Consider the following 24,430-nt stretch of genomic DNA (forward strand, 5'->3'; position numbering starts at 1 on the left):
CCTTCAGTAGTTTCAAGGATTCAGGCCTTATATTGAGGTCCTTAATCCATTTTGAGTTGATCTTGGTGCATGGTGATAGGCTTGGGTCTACTTTGAGTTTTCTGCATATGGCTGCCCAGTTCTCCCAGCACCAGTAGTTGAAGAGGCTATGTTTATTTCATTGTATGTCTTTAGCTCCTTTGTCGAATATCAGCTGACTGTAAGAGTGCGGTTTTATTTCTGGGTCTTCAATTCTATTCCACTGGTCTTCAGGTCTGTTTTTATACCAGTACCAGGCTGTTTTTGTTATGATGGCTCTATAGCAGAGCTTGAAGTCTGGTATTGTGATACATCCTGCACTGCTTATTTTTGCCTAGAATTGCTTTGGCTATTCTAGGTCTTTTGCTGTTCCATATGAATTTATGGATTGCTTTCTCTATTTCAGTGAAGAATGTAGCTGGGATTTTGATGGAGATTGCATTGAATTTGTATAACAATTTGGGCAATATGGCCATTTTCACTATATTGATTCAGCCTACCCATGAGCATGGGAGGTCTTTCCATCTCCTTGTGTCTTCTTTGATTTCCTTTATTAGATTTTTATAGTTCTCATTAAATAGGTTCATCACGTCTTTGGTTAGGTTGATCCCTAAGTACTTTATTCTTTTTTTTTGGCTACTGTAAAAGGAATTATTTCCATAATTTCCTTTTCTGCTTGTATATTGCTGGTGTACAGAACAGCTGCTGACTTTTGTAGATTGATTTTGTAGCCTGCTACTTTGCCAAAATGTACACCAAACAGTTTTGCAAGTATTGCTTTTGTAGTCATTTGTCTTTTTATCCTGTGTCTCTCGATTTTGGAATTCCCTTTCACTTTCCTAGTTCTAATACCAGTATACATGGTTTCCAATGTACTCAGATAAGATACAGTGATAGTGCAGGTACAGGTTTAGGCTGTCACAGCAGAGGATCACAAGAGCCCAATAGCTATGCCCTTATGAACACATAAGATAATGCTAAGTGAAATGAACTCCATGTTATGGAAACAACAGTTATATCACTGTTGTAATTACTTTCAACATGCCATGTGAAACTGTAGCTTCTATTGTTGTGGATCCTCTTGTATCCCCTTCTTGTGGTTGTACTTGCACTATCACTGTATCTTATCTCTTGTCCTTTTGTATTGTTTGTGACTTTGTATTTGGGAGGGTGACAGAGGTCACATAGAAGGTGGAAGCAAGGATGAACAAATACAACAGTGATATTCACAAGACACGATATAGAAAATGAACTGGACATCTATGGATGGAGACAGGAGGGAAAGATTGTAAGACAACAATGGAAGGGTAAAAATCATTCAAAACAACTATACTGGTGCTACTTGATTCATGTAACTGCAACCCCTCTGTATATCAACTACACAAAAACAATTTAAAAAAAGAATAAGAAAAAAAAGAGAGGATTGATATGGGTAGGGTGAATTTATCAGAGTATATTGTGTGCATGTCATAAATACTACAATAAAACCTCTTTGTACAATTAATGCTAATAAAAATGTTTTACAAAGAACAGATGTCAGCTTTGTTCATTACCTGGCCAGAGCACCAAAGCCATCAGCTCGCTCCTGCTATGAGGTCAAGTGCGCACACCTGCTTCTAAGATGAACTCATTCAGGCATCTCCCATAAGGCTGCTATATCTTTGGCTGTTTCCCCTCAAGGACCACACAAAAAATGCTCATCATCTTTTTGTTTGGCAGAAGATTACCCAGCCAGAGATTCAGGTTAAAGCTCTCCCAGCTGCTTATTTTACTGGTTCATTACAAGGAAAGTTTAGTAGGAAGAAATATTGAGAATATGTTTTTGTAAAATCACTTTACTAGAAAGAAATCCTTCTCCAATTTTATTCTTATCCCCTGTAGGACAATGTCTATCATTCTTAGGATGTTTCTACCCTAATGATGTCAATCTTTAATATATGTTTATGATTGAAAAATTGGTGGACATGAAAATAAGCATTTAAAAAATTCTCTTCAGTGATATGCTTCCCTTTAGGAAAAGAAAGTTCTTCATTGACTTAATATGAAGTTAACTTTCTTTTAGGTAGCGTTATGCAGCATGTATATGATTTATATGCTATCTGTTTTGTAAAATGTCAAATAACAAAATGTCAAGTGGTAACTTTCAAAACAGCTATTATATATACAGATATATACAATATCTGTATAAAATATACAGATAGGGTTATATATTATTATATTATTATTATATTATTTATAATATAATATTATAATATAATATTATAATTTATAATATAATATTATTATATTATGTTTTGAAAAATGCCTAATAATATTTGATAAGCTTAATCTTTTATATCATTTTCAATATTTAATTAGCCAATAAAGATGAACTAAATGCCTACTAATTGCCAGGTATTGGTCTAGATCCTGAAGACAAAGCCATAAGCAAAAACCACCAAGTACCAGGCATGTTTGAACACATTTCAATACAGTGTCCACCAGTACAGCAGGGCAACTTACACAACAAGCTGTCAACACCAACCTCACATGGAATTTCAGCAGGAAGCACCATTGCCAGAGGACTGGTACCGGTTGAAACCTCTGCAGCTTTAATTTCCTTTTTCTCATCATTTCCCCCAGGATGTTTCACTCTTAGGTGTGTTTGAGTGTTGACCTCAAGGTAGTCTTCAGAATCTAGAGAAATGCAAATACAGCTTAGAATCCATTATTTCCTTCACAATTATATAAATATAAATTGTAATCAATAGATTCCAGTACAAATGGAACACTATGAACTAAGTTTAGGACAGCTGAAATAAGTGAACATATGTTAGTAATTAAAGTTTAATGATTAAAATAAGGTTTCTGTTTAACTAGTATTGTAACATTTATAACTCAAATACAAAAATTATATAAAACCATTCAGCGACAACTTAAATGTTTTCAAATAATTCCAATCATCATTTATGTTTTCTAAAACAATAAATCTGTAACATAAAACAATGTCTTTTCTAAGCCATGGGAATTATAAAGAAACATTAGTTTAATATAAACCTGAACAGTTAAATCAGAGCAATTATTACCTTTTGCATACACTTCGAATTTTTGAAAACATAGCTGTGGAATTGACATTAAATGTCATAGAAATACTATTTGAATTGTGAAATGATAGTGTTTATAAAAATGCTAATGTATTCTACAGACATATTCTATATTAAATAAGTTGGCTTCATTTGTAATAGTATTAGCAGGATATAGCTAAAGAGTAAGTATCTGGTTACATTGTTTGATATTTAGAAATTTAGCATTTATCCAGTAAAATATTTTCCTCTGTTAAAAACGTACTAAGTAATGGACACTTTTTCATTATTCAACGTCTCAAAACCCGAAGTGTTTCACTAGGGAGCAAAAACAATGTGGGTGAAATTTGGATTTTTCAAAAGAAAGTTTGAGCATGGTGGCACACAACTTTAATCTCAGTGACAAGGAATGCATAGGTAGGATGATCTTGGATTGGGGCCAGTACCATGTAAAAACAAGAGACACTATCCAAAAGGTAACTTAAAAAAAAAAACAAAAAAACTCTGGAGGATATAGCTCAAGTAGTAGAGTACCTAACTAATGGGTGAGAGGCTTTGTGTTCCAATTCCACTACCACCAAAACCAACACAACAAAAACCTAAGAACAACATCACACTTGTAATATCTTAAGCTACCTAGCAGTAGGCCTCAAATCCTCAATTAACAGAATTATAGTAAAAATAACAGATAAAAACAATTAGAAAATAGCCTCCTAAGATATAAGAAAGGCAGGAGGAGCTATTCATGTACCTACAAGTAGAAAGTGTTGCTGCGTTACAAACCATCTTCACCTTTACAAAGCACATTCTAACATTCCAGCTGCAAGGAACACTATTACAATGTCAAACTTCAGTGGCCAACTTTGCCTTGTTCCGGTCACAACTGCTCCTGCCTGCACCACACACATACACAGCCTCCAGATGACGTCTGCAGCAGCCTCACAAACACCAATCTCTGGCTGCTCAAACCTTGTAATAGTAGACCGCAATTAGGTCAGGCAGCAGAAGAGAATGCCCCCTAGAAACCCAGCAAAAAGCTTATAATTGACTGAAAAGAGGCTGTGTTTGTGCAAGACCTGTGATTGGTACTTATGAGAGGCCCATGATTGGTGGAACTGGAAGCCATGCTGTGATTGGTAGAATTACAACTTGAGCGCAGGTGTAGAGTCCCCTCTTATAGCTAGGTAAGGAGAGTGCTTCACTATTAATATAAGAGCCTCAATGAACTTCTGCTGCCTTGTGCATCTACAGCAATCAATCTCCAGTCCTGAAAGCTTTTGAGAGCCATAAGCCTCTAGTTCTAAGGCTTAGAGTTATAAGCTTCTGGCTTTGAAAGCTTAGCTTATGAGTATCTGGAACTGAGGGCCGCCAGTGCTACGGGAATATCTTCCTTCTTGAATGTGCAATTTTTGTACAGATGGAGTAAAAGAACCCCCATCCAGGTCTTTGTGACATTTCCTGACAACAACAAACAAAATATATAGTGAGTCCTTGTCTCCCTTGAACTGTCCTTCAACTCCCATAACCCCGGGGCTAAATCCTAAAATATGGTCAAATACTCTTTTACTGAGACATTCCATGGGTCTCGATGGTGTGAATTATCTTCATAGCAACAAACAAAAAAATCCAAATAGTTCAACAGTAGATGTGTTCATGTGGTCCTTGTCCAACCACAGTGACAGGAAAGGAAGAGAGAAGAATCAAAAGTAATATAGCTAGACAGACTGGTCCGGGTGCATCATATCCAGACAAGGAAATTTCCAGTTCCACATAGATAAGCCTATCAGACAACAGAGTAACAAGTGATGTGTGCTTGATAGAGCTTTCTGCAGTATCTTTTGGTATTGTTTTTGAAAAAAGTTTCTATGTTAAAAAAAAAGTTGAAGAATTAAGGCAAAAAAGGACTTAGGAGTTTCACACATCTCCGAGAATTTGTCTTATTTGAAAAGAAATGAAAATCATCCTCTGTGTCTCTAACAATTTAAAACTCTTTCGTGAGCAGCCTCATTCTGTCTATGTCTCAGTCTGGCTCTGACTCTCGTCTCTCTTTTCCACTTATTCACATAAATGAGTCCAGGGTGAAAGCCCATACCAAAGTGACTTCATCATTTGTAGGCCCATGAAAGAATTAAGAAATTGTTTTTATTTGGTATTCCTTAAAAAGGAGAAAGTCTTTCCACCATAGCTGTATGGAAGACTTTCTGCTAATTTTTCTGTAATATTAGGTTTAGAAAAGCTATTTTATTTACCCTGGGGACATAATAATGGTTGTGCAAAAATGTATGCATGTTTAGAGAGGCACCATTTATAACGCAGAAAACTAGAAGCAATCTTAGCAATAAAGAAATAGATAAAGAATCTGCTAATAAAAGTTCCATCAGAGAATATTTAACAATAAGGAACTAATTCATAATATAGATGATAAAATTCTAGTTTAAAAAACTGTCAATTCAATGAGTTTCTGCTTTAATAAATATGCACACACATACAACTCTGTGCTAAAAATTTAGGCTGCATTCTTGAATGAATAAGAATATGCTACCACATATTTATCAGCTTTTAAAGACATTATTATAAAGACATTATTTCAGCTTCTGAATTATGGATAATTTTGTGAAATATGTGTAGAATATTAATAATACCAAATAATATAGAATAGATAAAATGCATTCTGACTCTTCCACAGTGAAATTTCACTTACTTTACAAAGTAAAATATCCATATTTATTTCAAGTGAAGGCATCAATTAAGATGATAGACTGGGCTGGGAATATGGCCTAGTGGCAAGAATGCTTGACTCATCTGCATGAAGCCCTGGGTTCGATTCTCCAGCACCACATATATAGAAAATGGCCAGAAGTGGCGTTGTGGCTCAAGTGGCAGAGTGCTGGCCTTGAGCAAAGAGAAGCTAGGGACAGTGCTCAGGCCCTGAGTTCAAGGCCCAAGACTGGCAAAAAAAAAAAGACTATAGACTGAACACATGTACCAATACCTCTATACAACCTATAAATGAAACATTATAATACAATTATTTAAAAATAAAAGCATGAATCTCTGTTGGGCATTCCAGGTCCAAAGAATAATAGCTATCCTAACTAAAAAGAAATAGGTTATTATGATGAAGTACGAGGAAAATAACACAGGAGAAGATGGTAGAAAAGGATAGGTGCTTTAGCTTAGTGTCTGAATCCACATGTGCAGGTTACTTCCCTACTTGTGTTCTCAGGGTGAAATGAAGGGAAGAGGGGAGTGTCTGGGTCTTCTCAGTTTGGAGACCTCTGACTGCACATCTAGTTTGCATTACAAATACTGATCTTTGTGGGTTACAACACAAAAGCAATTCAGAAGCATGTCTATGGGTAGCATGTGAAATGAACCACACGATCACAAATCTAGTCTAGAAAAGTAATCTAAGCATTTCTAAACGATAATATTGGAAAGAACAAATGCATGTCCAATTTAAACTGAATATATTAGGAAAATCTAAAAAGTATCCTAAAGCAAGACAATTTGTGCCATTTTTGCACTGCTTATAAACTCTAGTACAAACAGCAAAACATTATTAAATCACAAAGCAATAGGAAATGAAATTTACTCTATGAATTAAAAGAAACTGTGACACATTGAGATTTTTAAAGTTTCCTTTTTTACTTCGAAAACAGATCCTTTTTAATATGTCCTGCTTTTTCCCATATATATTTTAAATATATTATTTGATGATTGATTAAATCCCCATTAAAATAAGGATCGCTTTTTCTGATTGTTGACCCAGTAGATGAATATTAAAAAGTAAAATCTTATTTGGATGAATTTTGTTTTAGTGGTATTATATGAAAAAATAGAGACACTATTCTTCTTGTCCAATAACTTAAAATCTAATAGTCGTTCATAAAAATAAAAGTTTTGATTTCAAGAATTGGCTTCAGGTAGATAGAAGTGCTTCATTCTACAAGAAATATACCTATTGCTAAAACCAAGAACAACAGTCATAGCAAGAAAACAAACAAACAACAAGTCTCTTTGAGAAAAGTTTAAATCTTATGGGGGATAAATATCTTCCTCATTGGATCATTTTTGACTATGGAGGACTCTTAATTTAGAATTTTCAATTTAAGATTTTTCAGTTTTTTAAATAATACAGTTGTGATACACATTCGGTCAAAAGAATATTTTGAGCTTTTCCTGGGCTAGCCATATTTCATGCCATATTTTTATGATGCTGGGCAGGGCAGAAAGTCTCAGCTCCCCACTGTGTCAGTCACAGTACCACTCAATATCTCTTAAAAACAATGTGTTTTGGATACATGTATATTCATGTCAGTATTATAAATAAGGCTGTATAAGGCCCAACTATAGACTAATATAAAATATTAGAGTAGGTACATTAAGTGCATAGTCAATTGATCATATTATTGACTCATACATAACCAATTCAGCAACTAAAAAGGAAAAGAATTCTAAATAGGCAATAATCATGAGTTTATACACAAATATCCTCAGGAAGACTAGTAACAGCTAACAATTATTGAACATTTATTATATGACAAATCCTATTCTTGCTGATTCCTATGGCTTAATGCACTTAATATTCTAGCAACTCTATGAAATAGGTAATAACATCCTTGTGTTATATATATATATATATATATATATATATATATAAATTCATTTGTTCTTTGAGCAAATATTCATTATCTGACTTAGTTCCAGGTGTTATTTAGGATGCTAAGGAGGCTGCAGTGTCTGCCTTCAAAAGATTAGCACCAGATGTGGGGAGCAAAGCATATATGAGTGAAATATGGACGTAGCTGATACTGGTAGTCACAGGAAGAGAATGAAAGCTAGGAAGCTACTCAGTAGTAAGGGCCAAAGGAAGTTGTGGTTTTTAAAGACAAAAGTACATCTCTGAGCAACAAATTAACTCAATAGTAAGACCACATGGCTGGTGATCTCTGGAGTCAGGAGACCCAGCTAGGCAGACTTGAGAGAAATTTGGTGACCACACTACGTGGTTCTGGAGCCTCAGTTGTAACCAGGCATTTAACAATCCATTTATTTCAAGAATAATCTGATTGAATCAAAGGCACAAACACTTTAGAGCTGTTAAAAACAACATATGGCCCAAACCTCCAGAGAAAATGTCTAAGGCATCAATTATTGCTATAGCACAAGATTATATCCTATTTGACATTAAATGGATGCTCTAGTTAAGATTGCTAATTTACATATAAATGATAGTTTATATGCAAGTGACTATGTTTATCAGGTCTTGTTGAGCACTGAATTATATCACCAGAATGCTTTATTTTACAAAGAATCCCAGGGGGGGATTTGGTTGGATGGGGTGACTCTTACTGCTAGAGAAAATGACTTTTTATCTTAACAAGTATGGAATCACTATCAATAAGTAAAAATGATCTTCTCAAGTTCTTCTAACAGTGGTTGGCTCATTGAAATTCATGAACGAGTGCTGGAAAATATGTTTTTCAAAATGTGAGAATAAAAGAATGTCTCAATCACGTACAAACAATGGGGGCAAGTGGCATACTCTCTTGGGTAAGTTCCAGTGCCATTTGAGAGCTGAAGTTGGCAAAGGAGAAGCTAGTTAACAGAATCAAATGGATTTACCTATACTCTTTCCTTCTTGTGGACCAGGGGCCTGTGAGTGTATACAGTCAACAGATTCAATGTACATATGTGAAAATGGAACTAGGTAACTTCAGCGAATGGGCAGGTGTAAGAGAGATGGGGGAGAATGGTCAAGAAACATTGTACTCATAAACTGACATGTTGAATTGGAACCCTTTGTACAACTATTTGAAGTTTTTTTGTTTTTTTTTAGTAAAAAAAAGAATGTAATCCATCTTGGGGGAGGCTTCATTTCTACCATCTGTCAAATAAAGATGTTTGAGAAGATGTTATTCCAGAACATTTTTTTTTACTCCAGTCTCTACTTAGTCTATTAGATTTTTTTTAACTCTTTCAGATGAAGTATTAGAAACATCTTCATATAACTTTATGACTTCTGTTTTTCAAAAACATTTATCTGTCTGTAGCTCATCTCTGAAATACATAATTTTTATTTCCCTACATTAGTGCGTTGCATAGACCCATATAATTAAGGTTACATTACCATATGAGTCTCTGCTTCCATATGTTGATGTTTTGTTTCATTATTTTGAACTGTGTGTTCCAAACTGAAATCTTTTATTAGCAGGCAATGTTGATTTGGTTGAGATTTTCTCTTTCTCATAGAACAGTTGTTGATATGCTATTCCTGAGCCAAAAGCAAATTTTGACATCTTGGCCTATCATTTCAGATGTATTTTAAATGTTGCCAAAAAACCACTGCCATATTTTGTTGAAATATAATATCATATTTGCCATCTCTGCTTTTTCCTCTAACATTCATGATTATTCTGCTTTGAGATGACTCTACGCACGGATTTGGCAAATGCTCTGAACTCTCATAGAACTTATATTCTACATCATAAGGATTTCTCTGTGGAAGGAAATGTGCCAACTATCAACAGTGATTGCCTTAGCTATTGGTATTCTAGTTGACATTTTTTCCTGATTCTTTCCTATTTCCTGAATTCAGATAGTTCTTAAAGCATAAGCATACATCTTGTTTTATAATTAGAAAGGCTAGAAAGACATAAAAAGCCTTCATATATTGCATTTGGGTCTTTAAAAGTGTTTATTTCTCAAACCTGGAGTCATCTTTGTTGAGATAAATATACTATAAAGTTAAATATTAAAGCCAGGTGTCAGTGGCTCACACCTGTAATCCCAGCTACTCAGGAGACTGAGATCAGAGGATCATAGTTGGAAGCAAGCCCGGGAAGAAAAGTCCATGAAACTCTTACCTCCAATTAACTAACAAAAAGCCAGAAATGGAACTACGTTTCAAAGTGGTAGAAGATGAGCTTTGAGCACAAAAACTCAGGGACAGCACCCAGACACTGAGTTCAAGCCCCTGGACCAGCACCAAAACAAAACAAAAAAGTTAAATATTAGAAATTATATAGCTCTGTGTCTACTTAGAGGAAGGGTAGACAAAATGCAACTCTATGACTTGTTTTTCTTAATTTCTAGAAAGATTTGGATATGAACTGCCATCAAGTTGTAAAGAAATTGGAAAGTTGAAAAATCACTGTCTATGGTGGTTTAGTCACTAGGATTGATGGAGCAATGGTTGAGAAAAATCTCCTTGCTTAAGAAGTTTCTAGACTAGGGAAAGGAATGATAGAGCATTTGTTAGGGAATCAGCTGATATACAGGTAGAACTGAAAAAATAGATTCTCTCCTTCTCCATAATGTTAGTCAAGTTGAATTCCTGCCAAAGTAAAGTTCTTGAGTAACAAAGAAATGTTAAGTTAAGCTTCCTTATATGGGGAGCCATTGAAAAGACAGATGAACACTACTTGAGTCCCTACTTGCACATTTTATAACATTAGGATGCGATTAAAAGTGAAAAACAAACAAATACAGATGAGTTTATCAGGAGGATTGGTATTGAAATTCATCTCTCAACATTTCTATTAGAGTGTACAAGGAATAGTGAAAGAAAAATAATCACTAAAAAATGAGCGAGTACAGTTCCTGGGAAAATATTTAATGTCTCTTCTGCAATTGTAACGTAATATGTATTTTGTAAATGAGAATTTTTTTAAAAAAATTATCAGCTTTCCCAATATATAGGAGTACTGAGACCCTAATAAAAGTAATCTGAAATAGTTCATGATGATTCCAGATTAAACATATACGTCCCAGCTAGGCGCCAGTGGCCCATGTCTGTAATCATAGCTACTCAGGAGGCTGAGATGTGAGAATCCAGGATTGGCACCATCCTGGGCAGACAAGCCTGGAAGACTTTTATCTCCAAGTAACCAGAAAAAAGTCATCAGTAGAGCTGTGGTTAAAGTAGTAGAGCATCAACCTTGAGCAAAAAGCTAATGGACAGTACTCAGGACCTGAGTTCTAGCTCTGCTACTGGCGCGCGCGCGCACACACACACACACACACACACAGACACACACACACACACTATAGAAGGATGTCTGGAGTCATATGCAAAGTGTTATGGAATTTTTTCATAGAGAACATGAGCATCTTCAGATTCTTTATCCTTAGGGGTCCTGGAACAGGCTCCGGTGAATACCAAGGGATGTCTACATCATTACTTCCCTTCCGTGCCAGAGTTCCCATTCAGAAGGAACAGGATGAATGCAGGGGTCACCCTTCCTCCACATGAAATTCAGACATGAAGACAAAAACCAGGCCTTTGGCAGAAGGAGAAACTCAACTCAGAGGAGGGAGGATTTTCAAACTGCGACGACAGCTTGAAGCTAGAAAATGCTTCTGAGCACAACGAGCCTGAGTTCCATGAATGTGGAAACTTGAGTTCACCATTCAAATGTAGTGAGAAGTTATACAGAGTAATGCAGAGAACACCATTGCCAGCCCTGCTTCAAAACCTTCCTGGACACACCCCATCATTTCACTTTATTCGCAATAAACAAATCAGAGTCCTATCCCTATGTCTAGGACTAATAAATTCCTACTAAGGATTTTGGTGTTTGAATTCCATTCTCAGTTGTATAAGAATAATTCTCTCACCACTCCATGACATGTGTAAAATGGAACGAAATAAAACAAAAATAAAGAAAAATAGATTTCAGCAGTTACATTTGAAAAAAAAAGTTATTCAAAAGAAGTTGGAAACTTGTGTCATAAGATTGAAGGTCAGACCTTGAAGCCTTAGTGTTTATGGTTGCAAAACTAATTTGAGCTATTTTATTAAATTATGCAAACCAGAGAAGGTCTTGGGGGACAAAATAAAGCCCTTGTGAAAAGTATCACATACCTGAACTCACATTCATAATTCAAACTTTCTGAGTGCTACACTTTTCAAACAATCCATCATTTTAATTGGAATTCTGAAGTTATAATGAACTATTCGTTTCTGGGAGAAAGAAAAAGAAAAGCAGATATTTAATCCTTGAATGTTAAAGTTGGCAGCTAATAATTTTTCAAACTTTAATAATTTCCAGAAGTACAAAAACAGCTCTATTGGCCTTTGTCCTGTATATACTAAGTCATCATCACACTTTTATGGTTAGAACTGGTTAATTATTGTCTAAATTGGTGAACAATCAATGCAAGGGCTTTGAATCCTACTGCTAATTTAAAAAGTCTTTCATATAAGATTTGATTATGACAGGTCTTATCTGCTGCTCTAGGTATTTTGATTGTAGCCTGGGGGAAGACAGAATCTTTTAACATCATGTGTGTTTTAGAGAAGGGAGGAAAGACACTGGCCACTATCTGGGAGATTTTGGGAGTAGACTCTGAAAGAACAGATAAAGACCTAGGTTAATAGATGGAAAATATAGAGACCTTTCTAAAGCAGAGAAATTAATTGAATTAGGAGAAGAATTCTGTGCTATCCCTGGACCAGTGGGAGTAGTGATGCCTTTTATGAAAATACAGACTGGTAAATAGGGCTATGGGGCCAAGGTGGGAGGAAACAATAATGATTTTTGTCAATCAGAATGTAGAAATAATGAAGTCTCAGGGAGTATCAGGGAGTGATTGGTGGAATTGCATGCTTTTAATACAATTTTTGCAACAAAACTGCAAAATAGAACAGCTGATTTATATGGTACAAAAGTAATGGAGAAAAAAGTGTCACCTCAGCATGGAATGCCATAGAATGCGAACCACCTATTTTGGCTTCCTATTCTAGGTAGGATATCAGGCATGGACCACCAACACTAGCTTGAAAATAGATTTGCAGACTTATCTTCCCAGGCTGGCCTGAAACTGTGATCCTCTTGACGTTCACCTCCTAAGTAGCTAGTGTGCCAGGCATGTACCACTGCATCAATCTATTGGTGTATAGTGTTGCATGTCCTCAGGGCCACAAGTTCTAGTCCAGACTGGGCAATAAATGAGTTCCAAAGCAATCTTGACTACAATAGTGACACCCAGTTGTGAACAAGAGAGTCAAAGGTAGGAATTAAAGAGATCCTCTTTCTCTATTTGTCTTTCAACCCCTCACATGTAATCTGTATTTGTGATCTATTTGTTTTATCCTACTGGCATTTAAAAAATTGTTCTTCATAAAAAAAATTGTTCTTCATGATTGATCTTGGTTTTAATTTCTTCATTCAGACAGACCTTCTCCATGTCTCTCCTATGCCCTGCAGCATCTCATCCAATCCCCATCATAGCCATTACCTCAGTGCCCCAACACCAGAGTGATCAACTAAAGCATTTGTCTACTTGTATCTTATTCTCACTGAAGAGCTTTGAAACCAGTTCCATGTGGTTAAAATTCTACCTCCCTAGAATCAAGGAAAAGCATTTCGGGTTCTGTATTCCCAGAAATAAGCACCCTTGGATAGTGCATCTGCTGCTTTTCTTCACCCTTAGGACTGGCCTTTGGTCAGATGTATTTGGGGTAAAATTGGTCCCATAAAACTTAGTTAGAGGGGCTGGGAATATGGCCCAGTGGCAAGAGTGCTTGCCTCCTATACATGAAGCCCTGGGTTCAATTCCCCAGCACCACATATATAGAACACAGCCAGAAGTGGTGCTGTGGCTCAAGTGGAAGAGTGCTAGCCTTGAGCAAAAAGAAGCCAGGGACAGTGCTCAGACCCCGAGTCCAAGCCCAGGACTAGCAAAAACAAACAAACAAACAAACAAAAAAACCCAACCAACCCAAAAACAAAAACAAAAACAAAAACTAGGTCCTATATAACTCAAACTACCATTTCTGCATTATTCTTTTTACTACATTAGCTCTCTCTCCCTTCTTCCCTCCTTCCTTCCCTCTCTCCTTTCTTCTCTTTCTCCCTTTGTCATCTCCTCCCTCCCTTTAGCTTATTTTATTCTTTCTTCCTTCTTTATTTGTACACAGTAAGAGGTTTATGACATTTTATACATACATGCTATGTTTTTTGAGTGTTCATTCTCTCTTGATATCCTCTTGTCCTTCTTCCTTCTCCTCCCATTACCTAATCCCAAACTGTCTCTCTTTTTCCCTCTTGGAATCAGCCTGGGAACCTACTGAGGGATGAATGGGTAAAGAAAATGTACATCAGATCTATTTTTGCAGTACTAGTAAAAGATGGAAGAAATCATGTCATTTGCAGAAAAAAAAAGATGGAACTACAGATAATCATATCAAGTGGAATAGCCCCAAACATTTTATGCAAAGAAAGTGCACCCAAAGGTAAAGCTATTTTTTTACAATAAATTATTTTGCCTAGTATTATATTTGTTTTGTTGTCACATTCTCCAAAGATTGAGTGATTTAGCATGTAAATAAGAACAACTGAGCCTTTCCAGGGAAATTTTTATTTATCCTATCTTTATGAAAATGGCGTGACTAAACAATAGTTACTCAAAGTTTTCCTTCTGGCTGGGTAAACAGTTATGGAATAATTGAGCTGGCTAGAAATGTTCAAACCAATGTTTCTTTCAAGTGGCTGGAAAAAAATCATGTATTTTATGTTAGCTTTTTGAAAGATATTTACCTTGTGCTCATTTCCATTGACTGGACATTTAATGAAACCTGGAATGAACTCATTGTTGTCACTTATTTAATCTATTGATAATCTAGGCATTTATAAATGTAGCTGCTATACCAGCTTGGTTATACTTCCATTTTCTAATATGGCCTCTCTTACTCCAACCCTTTCATAACTCAGAAGACAGAACATTAGAAGAAAGATCATGCATGAAGCCAAAAGTAAGCCTAACTTTTCAAAGTAGATTTTATGCCATAATTCTCTCCCAGACACAACAGATCAAGGGCCAGTGCACAGAGGAAGGAAAGTTAGCACACAACCTGTCCCTGAGTATTTATCACTAGAGACATAGAAGGTTACATATAATAAGATCTGCCAAAAGGTAACCCAAGATGGTAATTTGCAGTGGAACCCTAATACTATGGTTGCAATTTAATTAATGTGCCATGCTGAAATTATTCCGAACTTGCTGTTATTACACACATAAATCAGGAAGTCGTCTTACACTTTAAGCCTTACTACTGAAAAATTAATCTATTTTTGACATGTTTCTGAACTCAGCTACCTAAGGCAGTGCCATGCCTGTCAACAAAATATGAAAACTAATTAAATTACAACTTTTCTCCAATAAAATGAGCCTACTTATTATCTTTGTTAACTCAAATTTGAGGAAAAGTAAAACATGGTCATTATGGAGTGATTAAATCTCACTGTTTCTAAGCAATCCCTTTTCTCACCTACGTACAAGGAAATCATCTTGTTTCATTGGAAGTTTTTTAACTCATTTTTACTTGCAGCATTTTAGAATCACCTAAAAACTTTTTTCAGTGGAGAACACAGTGTCTCACACCTGTAGTCCTAGCCTCCATTTCAGGAGACTGAGAACTGGAAGATTACAGCTTGAGGCCAGCCCAAGTGTTGAAGTCCATGAGGTCCATCTCTAGTTAACCACAGAAAAGCTAGTCTGGAGGAACAGCTGAAGCAATGGAAACCCTGCAAGCAAAATGCTGAGGGAGGCCCTGTATTCAAGCCCTGATACTGGCATACAATCTTATTAAAAATTCTTTTTCAAACTGAATGACTACACATTTTACACTATCAACCCACTAAATTTTTGTTTAGACGTTTTCTTTCAGAAGTGGATGATGACCATGACAATAAAGCCGATGACGATAAAACAAAGCGTAAAAACAGTTTTGTCATTTGGCTTAAAGGTTCACAAAAGACCTGTCTCGGTGGGACATAGAGACTTTGATTAGTCCAAAATTCAAATGGCAAGCCCATGACACAATTTCTTTCTCAGTTTCAAAGTATCTCATAATCTGTTTTAGGAATATAACACTGACTCAGCACTAGCTCTTTGATATCAAACCTGAAATACAACAAATAATAGAACTGATAAGAACCACAGTGGATCATGCAAGAACGACCTTAAAGAAAGAAAGTTTCTTAAAGGTCGAAACAGGAACTCGGCACTGACTCGTGTTGTTCTGAGAGCCTGCTGGAGCCCATACTTGCTCTCAGATAAACGGCAATTCTGGAAGTTCAGGGAAGCGGGGAGCCCCATCCTCACTGCACCGGAGCCTGTCAGCCAGAGATACTCACACTTGCAAAAGAGTATTTTCCTCAGTGGTATCTGTTGGTGGCATGAAAAGTAGGAAAATTTCTCTCTTAAAATTTTCTGATTAAGAGTATCAATGAATCTGTAGTGCCTGGGTAGATTCTACCAAAACTAACTGCCCCAAATTCGAAGCCAAACTGTAGCTGCAAGTGATCCCAAGTGGAATCCCAGTTTCCTGAGGGGAGGGAAAGCGCCCTAAGATTCCAGCAAGAATAGGAATCTCAGTCCAGGTGTATCTGGGTGTGAAAAGAGTCCCTAATTTAAAAAATAACCAGTAAAACAAACAAACAAAAAACCAGCAGAGCTATACATGTGCCTCAGTGTTATAATACCAACCTTGCCAACACGAGGCCCTAGTTCAAGTTCTAGTACTACTAGATAAAGGTAAAAAAAAGAGCTGAAGTTATGGCTCAAGTGATATAGTAGTTGCCTGGGAAGTATAATGCCTTGAGTTCAAATCCCAGTATCACCAAGAAAAAGATGACAAATAATATCTCACAGATTAAAAAATGACAGAATTTCATACATTGTAGACACTCTTCAAAGACATATTATATAAATAACTGTATGCCAAGATGTTTGAAAACAAGTAATATTAACAAATTCCTACAAAAAAGCAGTTAGGAAAGTTGAGTCAAATAAAAATATGTGAATGGTTCCAAAATGTCCAAATACACTCAACTGGAACATTCCAATACAGGTAATTCACGGTGGAAAAATAATTCAGCATCCAACCTCACATAGCACATAGGATTAGTTCCAGATGGACGTCATCATCTCTGAGCTGTTCTGATCAGAGCCTGGCAGCCAGAATGCTTCCTAGCGCAGGTCAGAGAAAGAGAAAAGAAGAAAAGCTATAGCGCTTGCAGAGGTGCTGGTGTTTGGGTCAGTCTGTTATCATATGAAGGCTATTTTTCAACTGTTTCTTTTAGATTGAATAAAGTAGTAAACAAACATCTTTAGTGTGACTAATATAAAAACACAATTTAATTTCTCCATTAAAAAATAACATTTTCCCTATCATTAGACATCGAAGAAAATCCAAGAACATCAACCACAGAGAGAGCTGTAGGTCTAGGTAAGTAAAGAACAAGTTGATTGATCCAGAAACAAAAGGTAGCCATTAGGGCACCAAGAGCAAGGAGAAAGAAGGCTGGGATCATGCCAACATTGTAGCTAAAGAGAGAAGCCTTTCCCTCAATAGGAGGACTAAAGTCCACGATAGTGGAATCAACCACATAGCTGATTTTCTATAACTCTGCAACCAGATTATTTATATTAGACATTCAATTCTGTATGAATCCTAAAAAGATAGAAGGACTAGAATAAAGAACCCTCAACAAATTAATACAAGCTCAAAGAGAAGGAAGAAAATGTTGTTCAAGTGGTGATGAAATACACAAAGAGCCGGATATTCATATTGGACTTGTATTATTCCCAATTTGCCAATGAAGGAGATAAAGGATTTAGGTTTCTTAATTCCTTAACAGGACATAAAATACTCAGATAAAATATAAATTCCTATTTAACTTTTTTAATATTGAAAACTTTGCTCTAGAGCTTTGATTAATTATAAAACTTCGGTTTCATTAAGTACAGAATTCCCTCTGATTTGTCTTTGTCTTTGTGAATATATTAAACATTTAATTATTTGCACAATGTTCCTGGGCTTCTTATGATTCTCTTTATCATGGTGTGTCTCTGCATAGAGGGCACTTTTCTTCTTTGTATAATTTCTCTGTGGAATGGAGGAAGTGGAAAAGGGAGAGGAAAGAATGGAATTCTGTATCTTGTGTCCCATTTATCCATCTACACAACTCTCCAGTTTGAAAAACAGACTTTTGTTCTTAAAGTGAATGGTAATAATATGAAACAAAAATAACAGCACTATGCTTAAGCAATTTATTAAAATAAGTTTTTGTGGAATCAACTCTAACAATTACAACCCATTTTGTCAAGGGACATGGGTTAAATTATATTTTATATTATATATTTATGTTATTATTTTTATATTATAAAAGTTATGGATGGCCTAGAAGCTGCCTGTAGGCTTACATTCTGCTTGTATTCTTGGACCTCAGACACGTTCATCATATTTGACCACCTTTCCCTTCACCTATGGTGGTCACTTGCCCCACTGGGTACAGTGTTTCTAAAAAGCCAGAAAGCTAGAAAATGTTAGAAAAGCCAGAAAATGATAGAAAATAGTGTCTTCCATAGCCCACTATGCTGCACACAAATACTTTATTTTTACTTTTTGCCAATCCTGGGGCTTGAACTCAGGGCCTGTGCACTGTCCCTGAGCTTCTTTTGTCAAGACTAGTGCTCTACCATTTGAGCCACATTACCACTTCCAGCTTTTTTCTGTTAATGTGGTACTGAGGAATCGAACCTAGGGCTTCATGCATGCTAAGCAAACACTGTACCACTAAGCCACATTCCAAGCCCAGAGTCTCTATATTTTTTCAACTATTAATTATAAAAAAGGAATATTATTTAAAGATATTGTCCTGAAAGGTATTCCTTATAAAACAGAGGAGCTAGAGCAACTGTAGTTTTACATAATGAGGGCTATGTCTTCAGCCCTTTAGCTTTAGATTATTGTTATTTTTAAACAGAGTCTTGTGCTTCGTACCAGACCAGCTTCACACCATAGCTCTCCTACCTCCTGATTATCTGGGATTATAGGCCTTAATCTTCTTAGACCATTCCCAGCTAAACCACAACTTTTAATATCTGGTATGTAAATATAAAACAATATAATAACCCCCTCCTTTCCCACTAGGGGATGAAACTATAGCTGGAAGGCTGGGGGATCAAGGTACCATGTCTATTTTACAATGGACATGGAGCAGCTGACCACAGATACCCCTCCCCCCCCCCAAAAAAAACCAACAACAGCAGAGCTGCAGGACCAAAGGGCGCTGACACTGTCAGTTTCTAGGTAATTTATTGATGAAGAGACCTTCTGGTTTGTTCTTGTACATAATGACTCTATGTTTAACATTAAATTTGCTATTTAAAATGACTAAAACCAACAGTATTTCACTCCACAATAATAGGTGTTATACAATCGACAACACAACAGCACTCCATAATTAATTCTAACTAGGACCTCCAAACTTTGAATGTCTATTGATTGGTAACAGCACAGAGATAGATAAACATCACCAAGTATTTAAGACACCAGCTTTCAGAACCCCATTGACATGGCCTAACATTTTTCTGCCATGCTCTCCCTAAGAAAACTATTTATAAACCATTATCAAACAACTGATAAGCCTTGATTCTAATAAAGTTTTAAAAGAAAAAAACCTTAACAAGCTTCATGGAAAGTACAACATGAAGGAAAATACACGTGGCATCCATGTTTTCCTCCTAGCAGCTGTGTATTGGTTGAAAAGGAACTTAAAAACGTCAAAGTATTAAAACATATGAACAAATAAAAATAAAACAGGGAAGATGCCACAACACTACCTCTGAATATGATTTGCTTGATTACTGAGATGAAATCCTTGGGTTCCTGCTCAGTTGACATCTCCCATCTGCTCCGAGAGATATTTAGTAATTTGTACAGCTGATCTGAACTCTGTACCCCACAAAGCAAAGTCACTACTGTTTCTGGTGTGTGAAGAACCTTCTCCAGAAGCTGACATTTCTTTGGAGTTAGGTCTTTAAGCAGGCGATTTGATAATATCAAAAGTTTACACTTGTAAGAATTTAAGTTTAGCAATTCCAGAGGCCTAAGAGAACATGTCTCCAAGGGATACAACAGGATTGCTTCTCTTTTTACCACATGTAGAAATATTTCCCTCAGATAGAAAGCCCATTCCTCCACATCATCTTCGTGTATCACTAGGATGTCTTTTATTGTTTCTAGAAAAGAGAGAGAGAAAAAAACATATTATTTTCCTCATATTTGACATGTTAAACAGCAGGCAGTATAATTATTTCTCTAAAAATTTAACATGCTTTTGAAGCAATATATGAATTTTCTTATACCAGAGACCAACTATTCCATCCCTGTTATAAATCAGAATGGATAAAAAGTCATTATTAAGATGCAATGAAATTCAACCTGTGTGTGTCTCCTCTGTTCATAGTATGGAAATGTAAAGTTATTATGGTTTATAGAAGCAAGTTAACTCAATTAAAGGAACGTAGCAAAAGAAGTTTCTAAATGTCAACTGACAAAGAGTCTTAAAGGGAACAAACGTGTAGCAGGGGAATGGAGCATTTTTGGAAAGAGGCTAACAGGAAGTAAGTAAAACAATTAAAATATTATCACACATATACAGAAATCAGTGAAAATTATGCTAATAACTAAAGTCTGATGGTTCGGCTACATTTTAAAATAAAGAGAAGTATATTATAGCATTTTGTACATAACATTTAAAATTTGAGTATACATTAATTTGAGAAAAAGTACAAAAGGAAACCAAAAGTTACCTAAGAAAGTGGATTGGTACATTATTTGGCTCCCTATATGAATGTGTACATAATCATAATAATGTAAAGACAAATGACTATTTAAACTGCCAAGATAATATGTCAAATGAGCTGAGAAATCTAGGTCTTGCCTAAGAAAGTAAACAGAGCCCAGGGCATCTAAATGAGTCAATCCAGAAGTAACAGTACTGATTTATCATTACAAGAGGCAGAATATCAGAACTATAAATACAAATACCAAAGCATTTATCTTTTTGCTTAGCAGTTAAAATACATTTAAATTTAAAAGTGTAAAATCAATAGTAATGTTAATATGGAATAGAACAAAAAAAAGATACTTTTGGAAGAACTATGGTCCTGCATGGTGTGTGTGTGTGTGTGTGTGTGTGTGTGTGTGTGTGTGTGTGTGTGTGTGTGTATGCCAATACTGGGTCTTGAACCCAGGGTGTGTGTGTATGTGTGTGTATGTGTGTATACTAGGTCTTGAACCTAGGGCCTTTGCACTCTCGTTGCTTTTATTGCTCAAGTCTGGTGCTCTTCCAGTTGAGCTGTCTCTTTCAGAATTGTGGTTCTTAAGGTTCTCATGGCGAGAAGAAAACTGTTGAGTATTAGATAGATGGCTTATCACTGTTCTTTATGAAAAAATATAATGGCAATCAAAATTTAAATAACAGAACAAAAGCCAGCCAATAAAGAGCAGAACTAGTCCACGAGTGTGAGAATGCAGTATATAAGATAAGAAGCAGAGAAAATCTAATGATGTGCGTATCAACCCACAGAACAAGGCAATGGACAATGACAATTCAGTATCACTTAGGGCTCTCTTGTTGCTATGCAGAATGAACTGTGTGACATTCTCTATGTTATCCACCTTAGGGTGGCGAAGCAAATGTAGATATTGTTCATTGTCTAGGTCATCCCTAATCTCACAGTTAACTAAGACGATCTCCAGCATCTCTGGGCTGTTGGGACATCACAGTTCCTTCAGCATCATAGAACCCCTAGGACAGGAAAGCATAAGAAAGAAGCAATGGCATGGCGAGGTACCTGACCACAAGGCTGTAGCAGGGGATTCAGGGAGATAGCAGATGCACATGGCAGCACCCACTACACAGATAGAAACAGCATACATAGGAAGATAATATAAGAAACACTTGCTACTTTGCTCCATTATGGGTAAGTTTCTCCACTATAAGTTACAATGTTTTACTATTTCAACCCGTTTAGAAAATTCCCATTGTTCTTCCTCTATAGTAACTGGAATAGCATTATCAAGTTGGAATATAAAACCCAATTGACAGAAGTCATGATTTGGGTGGGTGTGATTCTATTTAGATTAATGTTTATGTTTTCACTATTGTCTTCATTAGGACTATAACTTTTTGATTGTAATTTCCTACTTCCTTTTCTTCTACACTTTGTTTACCAGTTAGAAAAAACTGTAATATTGAAAATAGGCATCACTTTTCCATTTTTTCCGTATGCAATCTTTTGCCATTATGCACAATCAAAACTTCGGTTTGAGATGAGATCTCATTAAAAAAAAAAAAAGAACATCTGCTATTTGGAGCTGTGCTTAGGGAATAGGGGAAAGATTTTAACTTGTGCTTAGCATTCGTTTCATTCTTTTGATAATATGCAGGCTATTTTCTGATAAAAGCAAAAATAGGTATGCTGTAGAATAAAAATTCCCTTAAAATTCTAAAAATTCATTAAAAAGTTTTGTAAGATAAATAAGGTTGCCTAGGTTTGGGGGTGGTCTCACTAATTGTCTCCACCCCCCTAGAAATTAGGAGCAGCCAAACTAGCAAGACTCCTGTGCCCCGCTAGCTCAGAAAGTATAAGCAGTGCTATAGACAGGAGCCACCGTTTTGAGCCTTTAACTCCCATTTCCTGCACAGGAAGCAGGAAATGTTTCTCTGTCTCCCTGATTTAACTCTTTCATACTAAAATAAATTCTTGCTAAAGTTGTCATCTTGTGACATTCCTTTTTTGTGTGTGAGACACTCTGAAATGTACTTCCTAAGTGGCTTACCTGTGATTTTTCATGGAATCTGACAAGCTGAGGAAAACCTTCATCCAAACTCCGGAGACAGCATTACCATACATGCACGCCAAGTATCCAGATTAAACTGAACTCACCTCCTCGATCACTGTCTATTAGCCCCAAATAAAACAAAACTCCCACATTCCTGATTTATGCCACCAACAAAGACATGAAGGATGTAGCTGTGGCTATTTATTTGCAATGGTGGGCATCAAACCTCAGGCCTTGTGCAGGCTATGCAAGTGCTCTGCCACTGAGCTACATGTCCAGCACCATTCTTTCCAACTCTGCTTAAAATGCACATGTTTGGCAAGTACAGAGCTATAGGACCTTGGTAAATAACAGTTGGTTTTCATAAACATATTCATGGAGGGCTATTAACTGCCATTCTACACATGACAATCATTACCAGAGCAAACCGACCAGCCTAAAGAATCTATACACAGACACTGCTCAAGCAATCACTTTCTTTTATGAATACAATGGATAATGAGAATAAGAAGCAGTGTGCTAAGATAGTAGTAACACATCCCTTACTTAATATGCTGTGTTCCCTCTCACCATAAATCTGTAGATATACTGACCACATTGATATACCCTAATGGTACCATGTGTCACTTCCTATAGTTGCGTACAGTATATAAGATGAAATTAAGTATCCTCGCTCACAAGGAAAGAGTAAATATCCTAGATGACATAGTGGGATACATTTACACTTGACTATAGAGGTAGATCCTATTGAAATTTGGGGGCATGCACTATTGGTGAACATTCCAGAAATCAAGGAGCATAAGGTGGCATCAGACACCCTGGCATACTATGAGATGAGTTGCTGGATGTCCTCACTTAAGGGGAAGCTCTCTATTTCCTAGGAAGCATGTGCACTAGGGTACGCTGACTTATTTATCATGTAAGCAGATAAACAGTTTGGTAGGTAAGACCTGGAATAAGAAGGGTTTTGCTTTACTGTCATTGTAGCTTTGCAATTATTCTAATGAAAGGTTTGGGTTTTTTTTTAAAAAGCTCTCATTTAGGAATTCTTTTTTTTTTTTTTTTTTTGGCCAGTCCTGGGCCTTGAACTCAGGGCCTGAGCACTGTCCCTGGCTTCTTCCCGCTCAAGGCTAGCACTCTGCCACTTGAGCCACAGCGCCACTTCTGGCCGTTTTCTGTATATGTGGTGCTGGGGAATTGAACCCAGGGCCTCATATATACGAGGCAAGCTCTCTTGCCACTAGGCCATATCCCCAGCCCCTCATTTAGGAATTCTTAAACACATACTTCTAAGAGTTTGGGGAAAGATCATGCTGTATTTTTACAATGATGTCTCTTTTCAAAAAATTCACTTTTGATAAGATACAGAGATAGTACAGGCACACCACAGGAAGGGGATACAAGAAGATCATCAATAATAGAAGCTACGGTTACACATAGCACATTGAAAGTAGTTATCTAAGTACATTGGAAACTATGTATACTGGTATTAGAACTAGGAAACTGAAAGGGAATACCAAAATTGAGAGACACAGGGTAAAAAAGACAAATGACTACAAAAGCAATACTTGCAAAACTGTTTGGTGCAAATGAACTGAACAACTCATGGCGGGGGGGGGGGGAGAAAAAGGGGGAGGGGGGAGGTAACAAACAGTACAAGAAATATATTCAATGCCTAACGTATGAAACTGTAACCTCTCTG

General features: G+C 36.4%; 1 protein-coding gene across 4 annotated transcripts in view; it reads right to left on the reverse strand.

The window, feature by feature from the left end:
* Bank1 (B cell scaffold protein with ankyrin repeats 1) overlaps positions 1-24,430 on the reverse strand; it is a 185,154-nt gene that overhangs the window by 145,518 nt on the left and 15,206 nt on the right. For 3 of the 4 annotated variants that reach the window (XM_048333516.1, XM_048333517.1, XM_048333515.1), the window contains exons 2-3: positions 19,719-20,117; positions 2,543-2,694 (exon numbers count right to left, since the gene is read on the reverse strand). In XM_048333516.1, coding sequence (XP_048189473.1) covers positions 2,543-2,694; positions 19,719-20,117 — 551 coding nt within the window. The remainder of the gene's footprint in view (positions 1-2,542; positions 2,695-19,718; positions 20,118-24,430) is intronic. The other variant, XM_048333518.1, reaches the window with a different exon arrangement.

The sequence above is a fragment of the Perognathus longimembris genome, chromosome 24, assembly GCF_023159225.1.
Source record: "Perognathus longimembris pacificus isolate PPM17 chromosome 24, ASM2315922v1, whole genome shotgun sequence".
NCBI lineage: Eukaryota > Metazoa > Chordata > Mammalia > Rodentia > Heteromyidae > Perognathus > Perognathus longimembris.